This window comes from Mesoplodon bidens (assembly GCF_964165515.1).
Source record: "Mesoplodon bidens genome assembly, chromosome: 3".
Taxonomy (NCBI): domain Eukaryota; kingdom Metazoa; phylum Chordata; class Mammalia; order Artiodactyla; family Ziphiidae; genus Mesoplodon; species Mesoplodon bidens.
This window is the reverse complement of record NC_138178.1, coordinates 91,437,541-91,451,151: the sequence shown is the minus strand read 5'-3', so window position 1 is coordinate 91,451,151 and position 13,611 is coordinate 91,437,541. Positions and strand designations below refer to the sequence as shown.

Here is a 13,611-nt window from a genome sequence, read left to right as displayed (position 1 = left end):
TTTGTTTGTATTGTCTCAAATTCCAATTAACTAAAATATACAACACTTTTGCGTTAAATAATGAAATTAAAGGATATGGATCACATTATGCCTCAGTGTATATATACATACGCTATGATTATATCTTTTTTTAACACTTCCCCCCACCAACAGAAGGTGTGGCCACCACACAAAGAATCTGACCATAAGCAAAGGTATAACTTGGCAGTGATGCCAATTAGAAGTGGTGATAAGAGACTGTATTAAATGAATGGCCCAAAGTATAAATCAGCATAAAACAGAGGACATAATAAGAGATGGACAGAAGAGCTATCACGTCAGAAAAGATGGTAGGAAATAAAATTGTGGAAACCAAGAAGAGAAAGTAAAGTTTTTCTACTTCTTTTGTCATTTTCTTTTGACCAGAAGCTAAAGGTATCTTATATGAGATACATTATTAGTAGGAATAGTCCATAATATTTTATAATGACACACTAAAAGATCTAATTTGCAGCAAGACAATATAGTAGCATTCTATCTGTCTCCTTAGAATAATCAGACTGTCTAGTATTCCCCAAATCAAAAATTGGAATACAGGTAATATGTGTTCTCCTTTACCATAAAAAGTATTCGTAGACAATTCCTAGATGTGCTTTCTGTACTATGGGTATTCATTTAAACAAGCTTGTCTAAATTATCCAAGGTGTATTTAAAAATAAGCAAAGAAAGTGTTGATTAGCTATTCTGCTTATAAAACCTGACATTACAATAGTTAGCTCAGTAACTTATGTCCTACAGCTATACCAAGCAAACTCTCATTCACTTCTTTTTTTTAACCTACTTCACATGTACCAGAACCTGAAACTGGACAGAGATTGAAGAAGCTGCACTGTAGTACTGGAACTACCTTCTGTTTTGATCAGATTTTTATCTCTCAACAGCCAAATTTCCTGAGTGGCCTCCCAAAGAGCTGATGGGATATTCTGTTGTACAGATGAGTGTTACTACGAAATTGTAGGTTCAACATGTCTTATAACATCCCACGCATCATTGCCAGTCCATAGGTCCTCCGGACCTACAAACCTCCAATTCCGTAATAACTCCAGGGGCTTTTAGATTTTTCTAGAGGCAAAAATCTGAAAGAGGGCAGGCTGGATGCCTTCTCCAGCCTCAATTATCCCCTAGAAGTACTTGAGATCCTTAGGTGAATTGATTAATTCTGCTTCCTTGTGTTGTGATCAATGTTCTTACCTGCTTGGTTCATGTTTGACAAAACGAGAGTCTTAGTAGCACCTCCTCACTAGAGTATCTGGAATCCTCTGGGACTCCTGAAGCCAACTCTTCCACTTAGGTGTCCTCAGAATTAGGCTAGGACCCAGACTAGAGGCCCTTGAGTTAAATCAAGCTATAGAGAAATAAGGCTGTGCACCTGCCTAGAGGCAAAGGATAATTTGCCTGATTATGCAGTGCCTGGAGGGAGTACCAGACTGAGAAGATTCCTAATGATTTGGCTTTTTCCTACCACAAATTCAATGAAAGTGGCCAGACATTTGAGTGTGCCCTAGGGCATGCTGTTTTGAGGTACCACTATTTCTTTCAGGCCTTGGGCCTGTGGGCCTTTGCTAATTTAACTGGCTCCCATAATACCATTTCACAGAAAGCCTCCTTAAACTCGCCAACAAAATGGAGTGCTTGTATTGTCAGTCATTCCCCTATTCATCAGTCTTTAGACTATCCCTCCTTATTCTCCTCTTCCAGAGCAAAATAACCTATTAGCATTGGCATTCTGCCGAACATTGATTGCCCAAATGCCAAACAGTGCTTTCTTGGAGGTTCCCATCCCCTAAGCTCCATCCTGGCACTGTGTTGAGTGCTAAAAGTGCACCCTGTGTAGGGCTGGGAACTTTGGAGCCAGCAGGCAGCAGCTCACAGGAGAATCCAGGGAAGCACTCCTCTGTCCTCCAGAAAAGCTATTTTGGGTGGCCACTTAGGTTTGGGAAAAGAGATGCTGAAAAGTGCCTTTTAGGGCTCCACGGGTTACATTTCCTAACTGTTAATGCACAATCTAGGCTACACTGTATCAGTCAAAGGATTTTCAAACAACAGCTGAATGTTGGAATTTGATACCCTCTTTTTTTGTCAGATAACTAAACTGATGCCAGACATGACGTCCCTTGAAAATAAAATTCATACTTAGTTGCTGCAGTCACAGAATTAAGATTGATATCCCAATCTACCTTTTCTTTATATGATGCCATTGCTTTGTGAAAAATCTTAATTTGTGTTACACAGTTTTGGAATTAGATTTAATTCATTGCCAGCTTTATGCATTTATTTTTAGTTTAGACTGATTCCTCTGAGCACGTCAAGAATGACTGAAATTTGCTGACAGTAATTTTTCCTAGGCAAGTAGATTTCTGTCGTTTGACTCAACTGTACCAGAGTAAGTCAAATCAACATAGTAAAGGAAAGACTAAGCATACTTGGCTTTACATTTTTAGCTTTTCTACCTAGAAGTAGCCTGCTGTTACCTTAGCCTGGAATGCCCTTTACCCATCCGCACAGCCCATTTTCTGCTTTTGGCAATCTTTCATGACCTAGTTCAAAGCTCACCTCCTTTGAGAAATATTTAATTTCAAGTCCCCCACATGTGCACTGCCACAGCATATCACCTTGTCCTAGCCCTGAATTCTGTCATGTTTCATAGTTTGCTATTTACATGTTTATAATCTCTCTCTAGATTGTAAGTCCTTGGACGACAGGGAGCTTTACTCCTCCTATTCCCCCAGTGCTTTAAGTTGTGAAGATTTCTTTGAAAAACAATATACAAATATGAAATAACCATATTGTTTGTAGGTCAGGAAAGACAAAAATAAAACTAACCAATAAATATAAGAGCATCTAATTGGAATTATGAACCATCTTTAGAATCCTGCCCACTTGAAGACAGATATGCATATCTGCAAATAACTTTTTACCTTTTAAGGGTAGAGAATCAGTTAAAGCCATTCAGAAATAAATCAAAAGTCAGAAATATGAGATTCACTCTTGGCTTCTCCTTCTCCCTCATTTTTTACATCCAGTCAATCAACACTACTCATCAATGTTATCTACTAAATATCTGTGTGACCAAGTAGTAGCTATTCTCAAACCTCAGCAAGCATAAGACTCAGCTGAAAGACTTAAACTGATGAGTTCCAGGCCCCAACTTTCCAATTTGCCAGGTCTGCAGTGGGGACATGAATCTGCGTTTCTAATGAGTACCCACGTGAAACTAATGCTCCTCATCCAGGAACCACACTTTTAAACCACTGAGAAGGTTTAACCCACCCACTCTATTCTCCTTGCTTTTAACACGGTTCACAATTTCTACAAAAGGAAGAAAACCCCTGAGTTGTGACACAGTAAGATGGCTCAAATAAGGCATAAGAATAGCTAGGTTTGGTCCTGATCCTGAATGGCTTCCCCTGGTGGGCAGTGGTTGCCTAACTTGAGATGATCTTTAACATACAAGAACAAGTCCTAAAGCATTTCTGGAGTGGTCCAGAGTGCCTCTAAATACAGACCAACAGATGAGGTCATGGTAATGCAGGGAGTCAGAAGTAGAGGAGGGGGATGAAAGCTATAATCACTGTCAAAGGGGTGTTTTCTGTAGACAAGTGAATGGAGCTATTGTACACAAACTCAGTGGTTGCCAAGCATGTGGCCCAATTATTTTGCCTGTATGAGCATGGCACGGAAGGATCTCCTTAGAGGACTTGATTCACACAGTTGATGTTTACTCTGACGGTAGCAAGCAAAAGCCTAGAGAGTTTGAACCTAAGATTCCTCACAAGTTCCTACCTTCCAAATCTAGGATATGATGCAATTAAGCTGGAAAGACCACAGAGTAAAACACCATCCTCAGAAAGAGTAAATTATAATTGGTGAAAGACCAATACAGGGGCCTATCTTGTTCAAAATATTGACAACAGTAATGAGTGTCACGTGATGGCCTTGGGAGGCAAGAGGTCCATAATTTAAATCTGGGGATTATCCTCCCAGAGAAACTGCTCTCCCTAGTCTATCTTTGGCTCTACTATATGTAAAATGTTTGTAAAAGCTTCAAAAGTTCTATTGGCCACCAGGGCCTAGGGTCTTAAAGGAACAGAAGGCCTGCTTCAATGGCTAGGATAGACGTATGACAAGCTGTTTTGCTTTCTTAGGGTAAATACCATTCACTGTACAGCATAGGATGGAGATGCTTCAGTACTCTCCAAATTTCTCAGCTGCATAAGAAAACTATTCAGGTGGTTGGCTTGAGCCCCAAGGATCAAGGCCATAAAACGGAGGGGCAACAACTGCCACTGGGCCTCCTGGAGAGCAGCACCCTCCTCCCTGAGCACCATTAGGTGAGATACAGAAGCTATGAGGTTGCTGCCAATCCTCCATGATATTCACATCTCTTGTACAAGCTCTGGCTAGGCACAGCTGAGGAAGAGTTACCCACAGGAGGCTGCTCCAAGAAACAGGATCTGCAGAGTCCAACAGAATGTTACAGATGAGGCTATTAGAGAGAAGATGAATTCAACTTAAAATAGACATAGGGCTTCCCTGGTGGCACGGTGGTTAAGAATCCACCTGCCATGATTTGTGACCACTAGAGGGGTGGGATAGGGAGGGTGGGAGGGAGACGCAAGAGGGAGGGGATATGGGGATATATGTATATGTATAGCTGATTCACTTTCTTATACAGCAGAAACTAACACACCATTGTAAAGCAATTATACTCCAATAAAGATGTTAAAAAAAAAAAGAATCCACCTGCCAATGCAGGGGACACGGGTTCAATCCCTGGCCCGGGAAGATCCCACATGCCACGGAGCAACTAAGCCCGTGAGCCACAACTACTGAGGCCCGTGCGCCTAGAGCCGGTGAGCCACAACAAGAGAAGCCACCGCAATAAGAAGCCCGTGCACCACAATGAAGAGTAGCCCCCGCTCACCGCAGCTAGAGAAAGCCCAAGCACAGCAATGAAGACACGACACAGCCAAAAATAAAAACAAATAAATAAATAAATTTATTTTAAAAAATAATAAAATAAAATAGACATAATTAGAAACAGATTGGAAAGCATGGTTCACTTCCTGTCCAGACAACAGGTTAGAAAATGAGGCTGTGAGGAGGTTGCTTTATGTAGTACTGACTTGGAGCAAAGGAGTGCAGGAGGGTTCTGTGGCTGTGGTGAACCGTATGCTCAATACCCTAATTCTGCCAGACCTCTAATGCTCCATGAGGCACTGTACTACACAGTATTCATTTGCTGTAAGCCTTCTAAACCTGCAGAGATGGGGGAAGTGAGGGCACCTGAAAGGCTTGAAATCCTAACAGACAAAGGAAAAAAATCATAGGAGCTGTGGGCTGAAGCTCCACTAATTCAACAAAGGATAACTGCAAAAAGTTAGCAGGTTTCATAAAATACCACATTTACATACTGTACTTCTCACCAGAGAGAGGGGCTACCCAGCAAAATGGTTTGAAATGGGATGGGATGAAACTACAAAAAGGGTTATACAATTGTTAGAAAATGTTTATTGTTTTCAGGCAGAAGAAATTTTAAAGTGTTGTAGTTAACACAGCAATCATGTAGCACAAACGAATCAGAAAAAGTATTTACTGAACTATGTAAGGCACTGAACTAGGTGTTGTAATTCTTAGGGTTTAAGATTTATAGCTTCCTCTTACTCTCTCCTTTATAAATTCTAAAGTATAATTTATCAGAAAATAAAGTTCTTAAAATAATCCAAAATATTTTAATATAGTAACTATTATATCATTGGTAAATTGCCTCTAAAGCTAATGCCTTGCTACTTATTTTGGATTACACATTTTAAGAATTATACATAAACCACTACAAACATACGAAAAATGACTGTTTTTTGCCTTCAGGTCGTCTGATTTTATTTTGGCAAACATTTCTTTTTTAAAATATGATATTAATATCACAGACATGATACACAAGTCTCTGGACAACGTATAAACAGAGGACTCAAAATCACATGCTCTGTACACTATGTTGAATTGCCTCATCTAGCATATTCATTCCAAGCATTTAACAGAATGCAAATTCATACAAATACCCTTGAGTAAAATCTGCTGTAGTGATTGCATCTAGGTTTCTCTTGGATGCCAATGACACAAGTTAAACAGGACTTCTTCAAGAAGAAAAAGAATGAAAGCATAAATACACATCTAGAATTTACCTTCTGTACTGAAAGGACTGATTTGCATTAGTTTTATACAATAAATGTTTTAATATACAAATTAAGAAACAGAATACAAGTGCTTTTAGGATCCTAGAAGGCTAATTTTGGAACTTAGTTTTAAGAATTAGATTCTAACTGACTTGCTATTGTAACAGAGATCCTGAGACAGCATAATTACTTTTTAAAATAAAGTTGTTTTTTTTTTTGTTTGTTTGTTTGTTTGTTTGTTTTGCGGTAGGCGGGCCTCTCACTGTTGTGGCCTCTCCCCTTGCAGAGCACAGGCTCCGGATGCGCAGGCTCAGCAGCCATGGCTCACGGGCCTAGCCGCTCTGCGGCATGTGGGATCTTCCCAGACCGGGGCACGAACCCGTGTCCCCTGCATCGGCAGGCGGACTCTCAACCACTGCGCCACCAGGGAAGCCCCAAAATAAAGTTTTTAAAAACCAATATTCATGAAAATACAACAGCCTTGTGTTGTTCTCTATGAATAAAATTATCCTAATTCTCTAAGTACATCCTTTTTGCATTAATGAAACGAAGGATTCCACTTACCAAGAAGCAGAAGTTCTTAGAAAAGACAAATCACGGTCCAAGCAATAAATTCCTCTCTAAAGCCAAAGACTTGGTAGAATAGAAGAAAAGCAAACCTGAACTCTTGATTTTAAAGAAGAGTTCTAATAAAGATTTCAGTTATGCCAGTCTTGAATTTCACAATTTTACTGAAATTAATCAGAAATCATTTTACGGGGACTTACAGCTTAAGTTAAATTATTTTTCTAAAAAAGTAAAACATTTCTCAATTCTATTTCTGAACTGAATAGAATAAGGCACAATGTAAGTACAGTATATTAGTCTATTTAAATGTTCCTTATTATTTGTAGTGATATCTCCAAATAACCTTCTCTTTACTGCGAAATAAGTATTAAATTTCCATTTTATAAATGAGGAAATTAAGGTACAGACAGGTGAAGTAACTTAAGGAGTCAGAATGGATAGAGGGAATAAAGATGGGATTTAAAGACAAAGGGGCTGGGGTTTAAATACAGTACAGCCACCTACTAGCTTTGAGCAAGTTCCTTCATCTGGGACTATTCTTCATCTGTAAAATGAGGATAATACCACCTACCTCTCAACGGCTGATGTAAGGTATAAGCAAAGCACCTAGCACAAAGCCTAGTACATAGTTAGCCATTCAACAAATATAAGCTCTCCCACCAATCTACAATCCCATTTTCTTTAGCTGGTACAATGGGTATAAAATCAATCCATAACACTGATGTGAGGTAAATGAGATAATAATACAGGCGAAGTGCCTGGCAGGTGCAAGGATCAATACATTTGTTCTCTCCCTCAATATTCTCTCCCTTACTCCATGTCCCACAGTTACTAAATGGCTGAGCCACAATCAAATCCACATCTTGGTTCCACTTAGAACTGCCTCTGCACACACATTTCATTTATGGTTGTACCTTATTTAACTGCAAAAACTAATCTAACCTAGCTGCTTAATCAGTTATTTTAATGTGTTCCCAGTAAAATCAAATTCATTTCTAGGGTAGCTTTACTTTTCAGCAATAACCCCAAAAAATTGATTAATATTCTGACTTGGCAATATATATTTTTCAATACATATTTCTACTGGCATTTCTGGAATATATTCTTAATATTTTATAAGCTGTTATAACCTGAAAGATAGTTAAAAATCTATTCTTTAGATATTACATGCCTAAGCACCTAAATGACTCCATTCGGAGAGTTCAAAGATAGTAGCTAACCTTTTCATTTTTCCTATTTTCTCCCAAATAAAATAACAAAGTAAGATAGTAAATGTGGTAAGTAAATAAATATGTGCTTAAATGAAACAGATGTGTGAAAAATATGGACCAGATCTGCATTTATGAGGCAATGACCTTCAAAACTGGCAGGGAGCTGTTAACAATGTTCTTCACAGGGGAGCAATTATACTACAAACCTCCTATGTATACTTTCATTTCTCATGGTCTACAACTACATTCGCATATCAGAAAGAATAAAAGAATAGTCTGGTAACTGTGGCAACCTTCATTGAGAAGATATAAGGCATTTTCATTACCTTAATAATCACATCCTAAATGCCAGATCAGTATAACTACTGCAATATGAAAGACCAACACTTTGACAGAATTTCCTACAACTGAAATTTACCAAATGTAGCTATTATGACTCTAACCCAGTGATACACTTCTGATTCTGTAATACCCTAAGTGGTCTCTGAAGATCTCAAGAAGCACTGAAATTTTTCTAAAATAAATACCTTATTTAAAGAAAAATATGCCATACAATACTTTTAGGAAAAGGAGGTCAAATTATCACCAATTTTTTTAAATATACAGTACTGCAATTCCTAAATGTTGTAAATACAGCTTTAACCCAGTAAGTAGCTCACATACTGATTTAAAAGACCCTGTGCCCAGTGTCTGACAAATAAGCGCATACGTGCTCGCTCTCTCTCTCTCCCCCCCTCCACCCCCCAACACACACACACACACACACACACTAGAAATATACAAGTGGGAAAAGTTGCTAAGAAAAGCTCAATCTCTAATTCTCAAAAAAAGGTGTATGCACAAAATATTAACTTCACATAAAATATTGTCTTATTTTCCACATTTCCTCACATGGGTAAAAAACAAAAGCAATTCACAATAGTAGTGCCAAAGAATGACAATATTACATATACTTTAGAATTCCTGTGTTTTTTAAATTTCATGCAAGAATCACAATGCACAATCATTAACATATCTAGATAGTGAACACTTACTACAGTATGGTCATATTACACCAAGCTTAATTTTTTTAAGTGGCCTAAATTTTTATAACATATTAAATTGTAATAATGTAAAATAAGACCAGCAGGAAAATAAATACAACCATAGTAGCATATAGCAAGCATAAATCCAATAAGTCCTGCTCAACTTAAAAATATTTTTCGCAACAGTAATAAAAACCACCCACAACTATAATACCAATAAGCCAACTGGGTTTTCCACTATCCGAGAAAAATAACTAGTTGCCTTGTTGTGATACCTTAAAACCACAAGGTTACCACTAAATGGAGAGGTGATATGAATTGTGTTTCATTTGTACTTTATATCTTGGCAGAAGTTAAGGATCTGTCCCAGAAATTTTATTTCACCATATACCCCAAAAGTATCTTTAGGACTCATGAAGTCTAAATCTCACACTGCCCTTGATATGCTATTGTGTAAATGCTTTAAATTTTAAAACAAAAGAATAAAGACTTTAAAAGCTCTGCACAATGTATTCAAATGGTAAGGATGCCCACTCAATCCATGTTTCCTCCGAGCCCCCCACCAAAAAACAAAAAAAAACTGTACATGACACATAAAGATACAATAGAAACAAAAAGTAGCATGACACTCATTCAGTAAGGAAATAATACACAACATCTCTATATCATATTCAACTACAAAAATCCTTTCACTTGATGGCTAGCATCTTTATGACTGCTTAATCTGTATTTAAGTGGCCTGAAAAAGAGATTTTGTTCTCTTTCTCTACCCTCATAGACCTTTGGCAGCAGTCAGCACTCATGCCCAGAGCTGGTTTTGGAGGTGGGAGAATAAGGAAAGTGGAGAGAAGGCTGACCTGAGCACGGAGTCAGCAGAGAGCATTTGCTCTCATATACTATCCAGCGTCTTTCTCACCCACCGCTATTTTCCGCTATTGAGCATTGTCAGCGAAAAAAATTAATGGGGGAGGGGGGCGGGGAAAGAGACAAAGAGAGTAGGACCCCGGCCGTCAGTTTTTGTCTGCCACATCTGAGGTGAGAAGCCCTCTCGGGTTTCTTGCTGCAAAGGCAAGGGATCAGGTGAGACCCTCTGGGTCCAGCTCAATTTGCTTCTCCAGAAAGAGCAGTTTTCGGCAGTGAGCGCAGGATCCTCCTGGCTGGTGAACTAAACACCGGAGCATTGTTAATGTTTTCTATCTCTTACTTTATAAAGGAGGGAGAGGGCTGTGACCGCATTCCTGGGAAAGACTACTACTCCTGACGTGCCACATAGCGAGAGGTTGTAAAAATCCCTTCAAAAATACCAGGTTCTGAAGAAATGCTGTGCAGCCTTATCGCATTGTTGGCGTTTTTTTTGTAAGTCACCGATTCGCACCAACGCCAACCCTCAAATCGCTGGGACTTGTTGCTAAATCTTTACCTCACGGCCCCCAGAATTGCCCAACTGAATAAGATTTGGGGAGCGAAAGGCCAGAGGGGGGCCTACGTCTTTAAAGCCCGGAGGGCTGGTATCCCCTTCCATAGGCCACTCTGCATGGGCTACGCGTTCAATTCTACCTTCTGAAAGCTCTGACTCACAAATGCTGGGCCGGTGGGGGGGTGCAAATTATGACATACACCATTATCCTTCCAGCCAAAGAGATGTAAGAAAAGCCGCCAGCCGTCCTTGCCGGGCCGGAGAGTCAAAGCCTGCGCCCCCCGACGGGGCGGCCGGGGAAAGAGCCTCCCTCCCGACGCCCGAGGAAGGTGCTCCCCACACCGGCGGGCTCGAGGAGCCAGGATAGAGCGTCCTCACCTCGGGAGAGGGCAGGGGACGAGGTGGGGGTCCAGGACGCGAGGACTCGCCTCTCAGCAGCGCCGAGCTCCGAGTGCCCAGCCCCGGACTGGGGCTCAGGCTGAGGCTCCCTGCACCGGGGCCGTCCGCCGCAGCCAGGGGTGGACAAAGCGCTGGGGTTTGGAGCGACGCGCGGGCGCGGGCCAAGTTGGCCAGACTCGGGGGACGAGGGGGTCCCGCGGGCGGGGCGGCGCGGCACTGACCTGGATGGTGCAGGTGTACTCGCTGTCGTCCAGCAGCCGCACGGTGCAGCTGTACTCGCGCTCCAGGCTCCTGCTGCTGCCGCTCATCAACCTGCTCAGCATCTTCCCGCCCGCCCGCCTCCGGGAGAGACGCGGCGGCGCTGCGGACCCCGGACCAGGCGCCCCTCAGCCGGGCAGCTCCGCACCGGCCCCAAGCACCTGCACCATCACCCCAGCGCGGACGCCGCCGCTGCCTCCTGCTGACCCAGCCCCTCCTCCTTCTCCTCCTCCTTCTCCGCCACCGCCTCCCCACAGCCCAGAACAAGCGCCCAGCTCTCTTTCCTCCGCGCCCCACTGCCCGTGTCCTGCTCGTGGGGCGGGGCCTGGCCGGAGGGGCCCAATGGGGTCAGCGCGGCGGAACCGAATGGCAGACAGTCGAGCCAATAGAAATAGGTCATTGCGATGATGGACAAGCTGGGGAAGCAATCACGGGAAAGCAGTCGGACCGAGCCAAGCCGGACCAGCCCTCTGGCGTCCCAAACCAGGGGCTCCTTTTCTCCCTGCGGTTCCTGTAGATGCTACTTCCCCGCCCCCGGGCCAGGTGTGGGCACCCGGCTCGATCAATGTCAGCTGTTTGGAATATATTTGGCCTCTCCTTCAAGGGCCAAGCCCCACACTCTGCAACGCCTCGGTTCTTGCCTCTGGGGAGCCGGAGCGGTGAGAGCTCACAATCCCTGCACCTGCAGAATGCAAGCACCTTCGGCTCTGGACCAGGCGGCTACCCCCACCTGCGCTGTATCCCAAGGCAGCCCGACGGTCTCCTCTGCTCCACCCCTCTTATTTTGGAGAACATCTGTTTTACAAGAGCTACTTAAGGAAAACCTGCAGGGTTCCCAGAGGGTCTGAAGCACCAGGGTTTAACCCCTAGAAAACCCTCCACTCAAACACCCTTTGCCTCCTTCCTTTTATTTTCAGAAGACAAAAGGAAAAGACTGAGACGTGCTCCTTCAGCCGGTATAATACAGAGGAAACGATCAATCCTTTCCTTACACCTTTAGAACTAGAATTATCGTGTCTTCATACTTCCTCAACAAAACGCCAGAGTATGTAAGGAGGTATACATCACAAAGAAAAAAAATTGTCTCCTGCCTTCTCTGACCTCATATCTAAAGACCTCATGTTCTTTATAAAAATTTCACTAAGAGACAGTATTCTCCCTCAAAAAATTTTGATGGAAGGAAATGTTACAAAAGGATCAAATCAACAAAGAACGTTAATGCTGTAATAAATATATTAATTGAAAATAATGAAATACACATAATTTCCTGTTATTTTCATTTACACTGTTGTTTGTAGGTATAACATAACAAAAATAAAATCCACTGTTAACCGAGAAAAAAGCCCGACCATTAAAGTATGCTTCTTCCCTAGTGTCTTTGGACTCCAGAATTTATCCTTTTTTTTTGCATGTGACCCACCCTGCCCCCCTTTGTATCTTGGATTGCTTATCACCTCAGTAACCTGGATTGCTCTCCTCATTAGTTACATTCTCCCCTATGGCATTCAGGAGCCATAAGAGGAGGTTCTTCTTCTCAGTGCAATCCTGGATGAGTTAGTTTAGAAACTAGAAGCAGTGAGTCAAGTATTCTAGCCATAAAACCAGATGTGAGCTCCTCTATTTCATAGCTCCAGCAGGTAGCCTGGTGCCTGCAACATAATACTCAATAAATGTTTTTTAAATGAAGTAAATGCAATTGATAGATATTGTACAGCATCTAAACCCCAAGAGAAGAAACTAAGAGAATTTCAGGAAGGTCTTAGAGACAAGTACAATTATTACTGTGTCAAAGTGATATTCTACAGAGTTCAGCTTTGTTGTGTAGTTGGGAGAAGATGATGAAAGATTTCAGACAGGCAGAACTTTTGTTGAAGGAAAAGTTGCTATTTGATGTAAAATCTAAGAGAGCAAGAAAAAATATCCAAAAAGCTAGAGGAAAGCCAGTAATGTGATGATAGGGAGGCCTCTTTAACAAGTTATGCAAATAATCAGCTGTCAGAATCAAAAGACAAAGCACCATGAATCCAGAAAAGCTCTACAGAACTGAATGCAGCCTTTTTTCAAAGTATGAGCATAAATACAATCAACAGGGATAAGATTGTGGCTGCTATGCCAATGCATCAAGTAACATTCCTGCTCAGCCTAAGAAAATCATGTCAGCTTAGATGTTCTTCTCATTGAAAGACCAGTCAGATACTCATCCATGCTTATGCATAATATCCAGAAAAAAACTTAAAACTCTCCCTTACTCACTGAAACAGAACACTTTGTAAAGAAAACAGAGGATGGACAAATAATGGAAGAAAAGCAAGAATCTATCAGTTTCTGGTTTCTTGTATGCCTCTACAATAAGACTTGAGAATAGAGGCCTAAGGGGAACTAAAAAGAAAGGGTTCATATAAAATCAAATGGAGGAATACTTTGTTTACCTTTGGTTTTCTCAAGTCTATTGAACAGGATGCCCAAGATGGAAAGGATTTGTTCAATAAAAGGCCTCATATGTCCTTGAGAATCAGAGTGTC

At 41.5% G+C, this 13,611-nt stretch overlaps 1 protein-coding gene across 4 annotated transcripts in view; it reads right to left on the bottom strand.

Moving 5' to 3' along the window:
• The window catches only part of FRMD5 (FERM domain containing 5), a gene marked incomplete at both ends in the record, with an annotated part of 348,831 nt that extends 337,677 nt beyond the window's left edge, over nucleotides 1-11,154 (bottom strand). For all 4 annotated transcript variants that reach the window (XM_081228954.1, XM_081228955.1, XM_081228956.1 and 1 more), the window contains one exon: nucleotides 11,053-11,154. In XM_081228954.1, the coding sequence (XP_081085080.1) occupies nucleotides 11,053-11,154 (102 nt within the window). The remainder of the gene's footprint in view (nucleotides 1-11,052) is intronic.
• Nucleotides 11,155-13,611: the final 2,457 nt, after the last annotated feature.